This window comes from Scomber japonicus, chromosome 4 (genome assembly GCF_027409825.1).
Source record: "Scomber japonicus isolate fScoJap1 chromosome 4, fScoJap1.pri, whole genome shotgun sequence".
In the NCBI taxonomy this organism is placed as follows: Eukaryota; Metazoa; Chordata; class Actinopteri; order Scombriformes; family Scombridae; genus Scomber; species Scomber japonicus.
The window spans coordinates 17,490,890-17,503,081 of NC_070581.1; the positions used below are offsets into that span (position 1 = coordinate 17,490,890).

At 41.2% G+C, this 12,192-nt stretch overlaps 1 protein-coding gene across 1 annotated transcript in view; it reads right to left on the minus strand.

Moving 5' to 3' along the window:
• Positions 1 to 11,717, minus strand: part of arhgef25a (Rho guanine nucleotide exchange factor (GEF) 25a) — a 33,395-nt gene extending 21,678 nt beyond the window's left edge. Inside the window, exon 1 of the mRNA XM_053318383.1 lies at positions 11,557 to 11,717. Coding sequence (XP_053174358.1) covers positions 11,557 to 11,662 — 106 coding nt within the window. The 5' untranslated portion in view covers positions 11,663 to 11,717. The remainder of the gene's footprint in view (positions 1 to 11,556) is intronic.
• Positions 11,718 to 12,192: the final 475 nt, after the last annotated feature.

Sequence of the window (12,192 nt, forward strand, 5' to 3'; positions counted from 1 at the left end):
GCTACTTTACGTCTGAATTAGATCATACTTTGTCACAAATAAAGGAGCAGCATAGGCAGTATAGGCAGCCAGCGGCGATCACACCACAGACACTTTTTTTCTTCAGCTGCTGCTGCAGGCTCCTGGCAGTGTGAGACTGGAACCATGCTTGTGGTTAGTAGGCCTGAAAACTCCAGACATTCCTCTAGAACAATTTCAGAGAGAGACTCGCCAAGTTCCTGGCAGCGTCTGCCTTTTTACTAAGATATTAACAAATAGAAGAATATGGAGATGGAAAGTTTCAGTTTCACAAATCACGACTCATTTATTTCTTAAAATCCTCCACAGGCACACAGAACATGTGCATGACTTCTAAAAGTGTGTGTGAATAATGTCTACCTGCTGTACTGGTCTCACCAATCGTAACCTCAATTTTGCCCATGTTGTGCTCGGGGTAAATATTATTGATCACTATTGAGCAGAGTCAGGCACAAAAGCTGTCCATGGCAGTATGGCTGTAAGTGAGCACTGCTGATTCTGAGCATTTGCACCTTGCTGTGTATGTCTCAAACAATTTAGTATCACAATAACACAAACACTGAATGGGTTCTGAAAAGCAGGTTGAATTTCATATGTCTTCTTTTAAAGATGTTTTTATTTGACTGTAAAGAACAATGTTTACATAATCTGAACAGAGTCAGTATGATTTCAGATATGTTATACTGCCAAAGTATACAGTTATGAGAAAATCACACACAGGTGTTCCTCTTCTGTAACTTCTAACTTTTCTTTCTTTCTAAAGTTTCTTTCAGGAGCCACAAATGAGGAAAGACCTGGGTTTTTCTATAACCCGGCAAACAATATTGACATTACTCATTGTGTTCTGACAGGCACATGAATTAATTTTCTCAGACACACATCATGTCAAGTATGCTGTACAACTTGATTGATTTATCTACAGTGTTAGTTTTACATTGGGCTCCAGATCCTCACAAAGCTGTCCAGGGTTCAGTGATTGCACTGCTATGAACTGCACTTTTTGTCAAAAGTAACCTAAAACATGGCAGTTCTTTGATTATTCAATAATGTTTTGTGATCCTAGAAAAGATTTCATAGCACTTGTGTGACTTTGCGTTGTCTAGCACTTTGTTTTAGTGTGAGTGTATGTGTGTTTTTTGTCACAGTGTATGAGTGTGTCTCCAGATAATCAAGGTTCAAATGTGCCAAACGCACAACAATTACAGCCGTGGCAGTCATTCCTGGCAATTAAATGCTTGGGCTTCAAGCTCTCGCAACAGCAGATTGGATAAGATTTTTAAAAAGTTGTATCCAATGGCATGAAATAAAGATGTATAAAAGTAGCTTCAAACTATGAAATGAAATCTTGTAGCATGCTTTTTTCACCTCCCACTATTAAACTTTGTAGTCGATGTGTAAAAGTCTCACTGTATGCTACACTGTGTCTGAAATCCCTCCCTTTTCACTATATAGTGTGCTATATTTACCCTCCACCATTTTATTTGTGTCCGAATTCCGAGTGCATACATCTGTCCAAACTTTTACGCCCTCAAAAATTCCACAGTAGACCAATAAAAGCGGAGTCCATTGCGTGCACACTACTTTCTGCTAGCAATCTCACAATATAATGTCCCATGTTTTTAAAATGTCTATTGTATGACTTGCAGCTGTCAATTGTGATGCAACATGATGATGATTAGTAAGTGTCACAAATCAAAATGTACTGCTCACTATTGAACAAATTATCAAGTGTCTATTCTAGAGGGACAAGTGGACAAGGAAGTGAATTCGGCCACAGTCCTATTCATGTTGAGCTTTCTTAGCCTACACGGGAATAAGAGCCATTGACTTGCCATCTTTTGTGATGGATCCATGACATGTCTTGATATGGACACCAAGAAGCCCAAAACGACTGACTCTTTTCACTGCAGTCCCATTGATGGACATGTCCTGCCATTTCTTGTAATCCACAATAAGGTCCTTTGTTTTGCTGACGTTGAAATGCAAGTGCAGGTTGTTGTCATGGTATCGTCATTTCCAATGATCAGGCCAATGACAATGTATTGTCAGCAAACTTAAAGATGGTGTTAAAGCTGTGCATGGCCATGCAGTCATGAGTGAACAGGGAGTACAGAGCGAGGCTGAGCACGCAGCCCTGGGGGGCTCCAGTGCTGAGAGTCAGTGAGGAGGAAGTGGTGATCAACAGTACCCTTTCAGCCTGTGTAACAGCAGGCAGCACACACGCACACTAACACACATAAGGCACTGCTGATCTTAAGAATAATTATATGGGCACACGCACACAAACACACACACTCACACACACTCAAAGAAAGTGAGACAGAGAGTGGATCACACTTCTGTTTAGGGGTAAACAAGGCTGCCTTTAAGCCTGAGGTGACTGAGAACACAGAGCAAATTAAAAGCGATTGTGATTCCATATGGCATCTGTGGCAGTGCCAGTCAGGGGGCCTGTGAGGAGAGCTGGAGACAGAGCTGTGGTGCCTGCTGGGCTCTGAGGACGTGGAGCCTCTCTACTTGGCCCCAGACTGCCTGACAGCTCTGGTACTCTCAGCTCTGGGCTCTTGCTGTTTTTCACACTGGCTGTGTACAAGGTCATTTCACTGAACTCTGAACGAAATGTACTTAAACCAAACGAGTCAAATGTGTACGTTTCCAAAACACGGCACACAATCATGTTTTTATCATCCAAACCTTCAACACATTTTGACATACTGTGCAGTTTACTTGAGCTGAGCACAAGAGGTTCACATGCCTGGCACACAGTTGACCTGAGGTTGTGTGCCTGCTGTATAAGATGTACTGGTACAGTGATCCTCAGTCAGACTTGATGAGCTTTCCAGACACATATTCTCATTCCTTTCCATGGTTCTCCACCTCCCCCCACTCTCATCACCATAGCAACTAAACCCAGATGGAGCGAGTGAGGGATGGCCGCACAAAAGATTAGCTATCAGCAAGACATGATCAATCAACCTACACACACACACACACACACACACACACACATACACACACACACACACACACACACACACACAGTGTAATAATTAGCATAGATTAGCATCAATATTTATACAGCAACCCACCACTTAATGTTGTTATATGGCTATTTGTGAAACAATACTGTGTGCACAAAGGACACCTCTGAAAAGTTAATTCCAAATTCAAGAAACCAATCTGCACCTGTCAGCTTTTGTTTATTTCAGATCAAATCCTGCATTTGGAGCAAGAGCTCTCCATATGGTCATTATGAGGTTGTCTTATGAATACGCAAAATCCATTCAAGTATGAGCCCCAGGTCTCTGCATTCTGGATTAGCTCTAACAAATTATGTAGTCTGACCTCAGAGAGACATCTTAATCCATCATAAAGACTAATTTGCTATCACCTCAGGTTAAATTAAAATCTAATGATGCAGGAGAAGGGAAGCAACGACAAAGTTGCAAAAATGATTGCAGAGGGTTTACTGTGGTGTATCCATTGTTAACAAACCACAAACTGAGCATGTTTTCCTCTTTGTCAGTAAATCAGCACATGTCACCACCACCAGGCTATCTCAGAATCAATTGAATTGATTCTGAGATAGCCTGGTGGTGATGACGCTATTTTTTTAGTCAGTTTTGTTGCTATTCAGTTAGGTAGTTGCACAAAAGTTAAGATTGATATGAAGGACTTTATCTTTTTATTAGGCAGTTTACAGGAAAGATGCTGAGAGCAAACATGGGGAGAGAGAGAGAGGTATGGCATGCAATAAAGGTCCCCAGACAGAATCAAATCAGGGACAATGTAGTTATATGGTGTGTTTCCTATCAACAATAAGGCATAAAGACTGATTTTAAAACCAAAGTTTTGGCCACAATTGACTAGCTGCAGGCTATCTCTGAACTAAGAGCTGTGTCTACAGTAACAATCAATGACACCTGCTGACAACAGACAATCAGTCTCATCTGCTGACAAAGAAGAGGAAAACAGCTTGATGTCTGGTTAGCTAACAATGTCAGAGCAGGCAGACCAAAGACAAAAGTTTACTAATTACTGCAGGGACCTCTTGGAAACTTTTTTCTGTTGCTTTCTTTCCCAGTAGGAACTTTTCTTGTGATTGCTATATTCTTCCAAGTTTTCTGCTGGGATTAACAGAGCAAAGAAGCTTTAAGCAATGCCTAGGTCGGCTTTGTTTTTAGTTTGAAAATAATCTTAATTTACCAAGAACTCATTATGATTTAGTAGCACTTATACTCAAGAACTGATGAACCATGAACTTTTACAATAGCACCTGATCACAGAGGGAAGAGAGAAGAACAACAGGGGAAATTCAGGTCAGAAGTCAACACAACAACAATATTGCACACTTCTATTTCAGGAGTTCTATCTCACACAGGCACAGCCCTCTATTGGACTCAATGGATAATGCTCTCTTCCAATCACACTCACGTAATCGTCCACAAAAATCTGCAGCCGGCCAATCAGGATGTGCCTACAAATTGCAATTGTCTCACCCTAACCCTACCCAAATGCTCTCATCCTTCTCACTTCAGCAACGGAAAGCTGACCCTTACAGGGGGTCAGGAGATAACTGGTGATATTTGTCGCTCCACCCAATAGGAACTACCCTATGGGCACATCAGTGAGGCAAAATTGTATCTATTGTGCCCAGCAAACAATGAGCAATATACATCTGCATTATCACATGATCCATGACGAATGAGGTATGCAGGGTGTTTGTTGTGTGATTTTTTTTTACCCCTGTGAGGTTAGGCAATAGTTACACCCACTTTCATGTTAACTGGGCTGGGTTGGAACCCCTACTGCTCCACTGAGGCAGCCAGGATTATAAAGTAGTAGGAGGGTTAGGGTTAGCAACAACTAACTTATAGCTGGTCGGACTCAGTGAGGTAGTCAGAGGACATGTTGCAGGAGCACATCCTGATTGACTGGCTACGTACATACAAATGTCAGTGGTGATTGCATGCATGTGATTGGATGAGAATATTGCCCATACAATCCAGTATATGGTGAAACCTGTCCTTATAGGAGAAGGCTTACAATATCATAACCTTCAGTCTATTTTACAGGGTTAGCTACATATGATGTTTGGACAGTAGGCTACATTTGATTTAGCGCAAGGTAACCTTTCACAGACACAACAGACAGATGTTTTCAGGGTCAGTTCATACACAGTAGAAGCAGCATGCTCAGTTAATCTGCACTGTAGTCAAATCTGAGGCGCTTCTTCAACACTACACACCACATCACTCACTTTCTATTGTTTGCTTTGCATACTGTTTTGGAACATTTCTCAGCTAGGCTGAGTGTTCTTTGTGGACAACTATACAGAGGAACAGCCAAAATGACAATACTTTTCTACTTTGCCAATCATGACTAAGTCACTGAAGTAATCACTGTAGTCAATCTGTTACTAAAACTTTTAAAGTAAGCATGTTCCAATCTTCACTCAAAACTAAACAACTTTTCCACTATAGTCAATCAAATTATATTACTTAGAAACTTAGTAGGAGTGAGTAGAACTACCTAGTCATAATACAGTAAGACCTAAAATCATAGACACCCCTAAAGAGTGCAGACATAAAAAGACCCATATGGGCTGAAAGTGGGGGTAGAAACGCAGGGGGGAAGTGGCTCCTCTCCCCCTCTGCGCCGTTGGAGAATTCTTTCTAAACAAGGTATGGAATGCACTCCTGTGTTTCATAATTTGTTCCCTCATTCTCCTCCTCTTCACGTTTACAAACAGAGCCCCGAGAAGGGGAAAAAGAGAGGGAAAGAGAGCATAGGAGATAGGAGGAGAAGTGCACGGGAGCCCTGGAAATATATCAGAGCAAGGCCGTTTAGTAGAGCTAAAGGATAGGAGAATGAACTGTGAAAAAAATGGAGATGGTGAAAATAGTGAAAAGGGGAGAAGACATAATGAATAACCGGCTGACTGGCTGTGTGCCGACCAGTCTGAGTGAGAGAGCTTGGGGAGAAGAATGAAGAGAAGAAGACGAGGAGGAGGAGGGAGAAACAGAGAAAGAGAGAATGCCCTAGGAATGATCTTAATGCTCCACTTGGTGTTCACATTCCAAGCCGGCAAATCATGCAACATTCAGCCCAAAATTCAACGTGCTTGGACACTGGGAGCTCTGGGTTGCTACAGGTCTCCTAGTCCTCTCTCTCTCTCTTCTCTCTCTCTCTCTGTTCCTCTCTTGCACGTGAGAGAGAGAAACAATATGGGGGAGATCGTTTGCACAGCAGAGACGAGACAGGGGGTTGGGTGGGAGGGTAGATGACGATGTGGAGAGTGGGCCAGGGTGTAAGTTTAAAAATATCTCAGACTGCTGAACACAAGGCCTGGCCACAGCAGCCCAGCAGCATACCTTCAATTTCATCTATTTTTGTTGCTTTTTCCATAATGTCTGAATGTCTGCCTTATAAGCTGATGACAAAGAAGGTTCTCGAGCTGAGACTTAAAAAGACATACTGCGTCTGTCACAGCAATTTTCCCTTGCATTTGCCAACAGGGCTGCTTTATGTCAAAAGTGCAATTGACTTTATCAAAAATATTCATGGGTCTCGGGGGTTGAAGGTTAGCTACAGAAATCTTAAGGGTTCATGCCCTTGTGTCTGAGAATAACCACACAGAGTGCCCCAACTACCTTCAGGGATTGTCACACATCATTCAGTCTGACTAGTCTGAGGAGGGGGGCAAGTGCACCAAAATAATTCCCCTACAGTGACAAAGTATTTTATTTTAAATTGCCTGGAAACTGCAGCAAAGAGCCATATGTTATAGCTGAACATTGCCAAAGAGCTGAAAAGTACAAGGGTTGGAAAGAATAACAAGAACTCTTTAGGCAACTGGATATAGAGCTGAAACAATTAGTCAGTCAACAGTATTCAGTATTCTGATGATTGATTAATCTATTTCAGTTGAGAGGATTTGCTGCTTTGGGCTGTTGGTTCGCTAAAATCTTCTCTATTTTCTGACATTTTATAGACCAGACGTAAACTCAATCATATGACTAAATAATTAACAAATTATAAATAATGAAAATAATTGCTACTTGCTGCCGTAATTTCATAAATGTTAGCTCTCTGATAATCTGATCAATAGTTTAGACTTTGTCAATTTCTTGTATATACAGTGTTTGTGAAGGACTGTTGAATGTACTATCTTGCCAATTATGTAAATGATGCACATTTACCTTGGAGCCTTGTAAGATAAATTGAAATTGATTTGAAATTTCCATATGTGTCTTTGGATTTGAGTGGCTATATAGTGCACAAGACATACATGCACATACACACAAACAATTGAGTGTAAGATAGTTATAGCTCAATTTATTGTTCTGTTCTTTTTTAATGCTTTTCTGTGTGTGTATGTATGGTTGTCTTTGCCTTTGCCATTCAACCATGTAAATATACTGTGTGAGCGTGTGTGTGTGTGTGTGTGTGTGTGTGTGTGTGTGTGTCATTGCTGGGAGGGATCCTTGTCCTAACTCACTGCATGCATGAGTCAACACCAGCCCCCAATGCTCACAAACAAACATACAAACACTCACACACACCAATACACATGTAGCACATATAGATTTATAATGTTCCTTTTCATTCTTTAAAGGAACATGAAAAAAAGTGAAGGAAAGAGAGAAAGCAAGTGATAGGAGTATAGGAATAGATAGTTATGCAGGAGGAGACAGATATTTTCAGTCCACAGATGGTAAAGTTGTTGTTGTTTTTGTAGTTGCTACAGCTGCAGCTAAGTCATCTGTAACCTTAACTCCCAGACACAGGTACAGCTGCATGCTGCCTCAGTGGGGAGACAGAGCAGGTCAAGGACATGAAGAAAAAAACACAAGAAAAAAAACAACAAAATCGGTTCTGGTGAGTCTTTAATGTCTTTCAAATGCATTTTAAAAGTGTTGCAACTCTAAGCCAAGCCAATTTGATTTCTTTGTCTAAACCAATTGTATATGTTAACTTAAACTGCTAAAATAAAACACTTTCAATAAATGTATTTTCTATATATATTTTAGTTTTTTTAATGATTTTTAGACCACATTTGAGACAGAAGTGTAGTTATTCTTGCATGACTAAGATGCAATTTTCATAAAAGCCAGTTCAGTGACGATGTGACACAAACTAAGAAAAGAAAAGTCCTATTATATTAAAAACATATTCTAAAAGATATTATTTTCTGGCTGACTATCTGCCCTGTTTAAGTGTGTTCTTCGCTTCACTTCATCCTTATCTTTCTTTTGTTTTCCTCTTTCTCTCTAGCAGCCTGCGTTTATGTATGTCAGATTTACCTCAGGGTGCATCCCAAATACCATTAAGTGTGTGGGAGGCTGTGCTGCAGTAAAGATGCAATGTAGAAAAGGTTGTGTTAGCTTTGAATGCAGGGGTTTATATCATGCTTGACATGACCATGGAAGCATAAAGGGAAATGTTGTCAGTGTCATCACTAGGAATCTGTACAGGCTTTTTATGTGATTTCCTTCATTTGGTCTAAAGTCAGAATTTAATCCTCAAAATGAAGTAAGCATTTATTTGTTCAGTGTCTTGCTGTATGCTCTGATATTACCTTTACATGAAATCATTTCTCATAACACAACTGTCCTATCAGATCTGATTTGATGAATCCACATGTTCATCCCTCTGAGCTTTGAAGGCAACTGACTATCTATTTTTTAGTGATTTGTTAACTGTCTTTGCTGGGAAGGAGCCCTCATTAATGGCCCTCTGGCAGCCAATCTGCTTATGTGCCATGCAGAGCACCGTTAACATCATAGCTAAAATGATACATGCTTTTCTCTTTCATTATACCCATCTCTCCACCTGTCCATCTTTGTGACCTTCTCTATCATATTGAGTACTGTTCAGATCAATAACCCGTCCCTGAACTGCATGGCCTGACAGCTCATATTTATATGTTGTAATATATTTCCCCTAACTCTATTTTTTCATGCCCTCTGGCACTTGCCAGTCCTGTAATAAACCTACAAAACACACATTCACACATCATCATTTGCTGCATGTGTGTGTCATTGGACATTCATTAAAATGTGAAGAAATGTGGGGTCAGTCTAAGAAACCTATTGATTCACTTGTTTTTCTGTTGTTCTGCAGTCCCTTTTCTGTATTAAAGTGAATGGGACGTGAACTGATTACCATATTTGGAAAGTAATTTAGTCTGAGTTACAGCAGTAGAAATTACTTCAACTTTAGCTATTTATCCACTGATCGCGTTGGGAGTGTGTCTGCATGTGAATGAAGGCATACCCTGCATGGGTACACACATGGTGTGACATAATGGTATACTGTAATGTGTGTCATCATCCAGTGTACAAGTAAGTGTTATTATGCCTAAGTAGGGAATGAATCATGCAGTTACACTATAATTTCCTCTTGTGCCACTGGAGTGGCTTTTTTAAAATAAGTCAATGTTGTAGATGCAGTGCTGTTTTGTCCCTAACAATAGACCAGGACAGCCTGTCACAGAGATTCAAAATGACTTGTAAAGTAGAAAAATCAGTTTGTTCACAACAAACCATTAGTTTGTATTTTGACTCTCCCAGAACAACATCTTGGGACAACTAGAGGTGCCGAGCTGGCAAACCCAGCCCCACATTGTTCAGTACAGTGTTCTTCCTGTAAACACCACAACAGAAACATCAGGTCATGAGAGCCATCTAAGTTCATGCTTGTGTAAAGTTATAATCCTGAAACAGAAAGACACAATAAATTAGATTAAAAAGGCAAATGTGTCAGAAAATGGACAGAGTTGTAACAGCAGACGAGAAAGAGAAAGTGCTATTAAAAAATAAAAAATAAAATTTTAAAACAGTTTCCCACTGACATTACATTAATAATAGAAGCTTCTTTACAGATGATTGGGCTGCATATGAGCTCTTCAGCATACTAGTGGGGGCCAACTAGAGGTAACAACATCTAAATGTGCTGTATGAGGAGCTATATTTTATAGAGCACACATCTTCACATTAATAGTTAAGTTACTCTAAGAGGCTTCTGTAGTTTTATAATACGGCTTCTCCAGAGGGGGTAGCAGCTTGTGTTTCTCCTTCAGACTTCTTCTGACTATAAAATATAAAATATCTCATCTTCTCATGTTGGAACCAAAAACAGCCTCTTATTGTACTGTATGTTTATAAAGATTTCTTTTAATAGCCTGAAATGTTTCATTCTTCCAATCCCCCGCATGTTTATATATTATGATCTAAGTGTGAGTATATTTGCTATGATAACACGGTGGAGGTGCAGCAGGGAGCTGCAGGCTATGGAAAAGGAGAATATCCATTACATAAGAGATTAAACTGAAGGAATCTGAGGTATGTATCCAAGAACACTGGCCAATAATATGAAAGCCTACTTCATGAGCCCCCCCTATGTGCAGCACCTCAGTGGGTAGGCCCGACTGTTTATCCCTTTGATGTAGGCTTGTAAAAAGGGAACAAACACACAGCGAGGCACTGCAGCGTACATTGCCATTAGACACCATTGTTGCTTTAACTTTGCCTCCAAGCCACAGTGGCAGAGGTCATGTGCATGCACAAGACAGTGACAGGGACAGAAAGAGATGGAGAGAAGTGAATTATAAACACATAGACAACAATTTTATTTTTTCCTTCTCCTATCTGCATGTTAGCTTGAGTTCTGAGTTTAAAAAACAAACAAACGGCAAAGGCTGTGAATGACTGTGAGTGTGCACCAGCTTTGTTGTTATTACATATCATGCCACCCGCTGCTTTTACTCAACCACACTATTCTAATGGACTGCTGCTATTCCTGTTGCACTTCATTACAACAAACAGGAGAGTTGGTTGGAGGGAGAGGTGTGGGAGGGTGGATGGGATTACTGCTGTTTTGTTCAGCTCGCACTGTTTTGGGTAGAGGAATGTTTCTGAGCGGCTCAGTCCCCCTGTGTGTTTCATCCATCCACGTGCTGCACATACCCAATTGACACACACTCATCATGATGAGGACAGTCCCTTCCCAAATCCCATACACACACACACACACACACACACACACACACACACACACACAGCGTCTCTCTCTTTCCTGTTTAGTTTTTTTAATGGAAGAATGTGTGATGCATGTCCTCTTTCCTGTTCCTCACTGTGCAGTAATCTGTAGGAAGACTTTCTTTTTTTCTCTCGCCTGCTCGGATGTGTATGTGATACTCATCTGTTGCTTTAGCAGGAGGCAGAGAGAGCAGGGAGGATTGAGGTTCACACTTAAACCACTAGCATATGCTCACAAGAATTGAAGGAGAGATAAGACAGAGGTAGGAGAGGAGGGGAGAGGAGAAGAGAGGAGATGAGAGGAGAGGAGAGGAGAGGAGAGGAGAGGAGAGTTATTGCTTCATTCCAGCATGATCAACAAATGCACATATACACAAAAATATCCACAACAACTCTTAGAGACATTTTTTCAGTACCCACCCAAACGCAAGGAAACTTAGAGTAGCAATGACATACTCAATGAAAATCAACTTTTGAGTGTGTTTGTAACACTGACCTCTGACTCTGGCATAGCAGCAGCCACACTTGGCCAGGACTTTACGGAACAAGTGTTGGCAGCCACAGCCTCGGTGGTGGCGATGGTGATGGTGGCCCCCTTTCATGCTGTTGGACCATGAGCAGAGGTGGGCATGGCCCGGCACACTCTCTCCCTCTCTCCCTTTTTCTCCCACTCTCTCTGACTCTTTTACTGTACCTCTCTCACCCTCACACAAGCAGCAGCCTCAAAGTTTTAATCCCCAAAAAGGTCTCAGTTGAGCCTCCTCCTCAGTGGACTGCAGACAAGACTTAAAAAGCCCACATCCAGACAGAGGAGAAGGGAAGGAGCCCACAAAAGCCGAGAAGAAATCCACACTCACAGGTTTTCAGTTGGTGATAAACAGCCATGGAAACATTCCAGCGAGCTTATCGTTTATGTTGACAGTGCTGCCTTCTCTCTGTCTCTCTCTCTGTCCTTTTCTCTCTCTGTTTTCTTTTTGGTGCTGAGCTCTCGCCTCTGTGAACTGCCTGGTCAAATGACAGACTGAGAGACTGCTTTGTAAAGAGAGAGAGAGAGAGAGAGAGAAAGAGAGAGAGAGAGAGAGAGAGAGAAAGAGAGAGAGAGAGGGAGGGAGATAGCAAGGGAGAGAGAGTA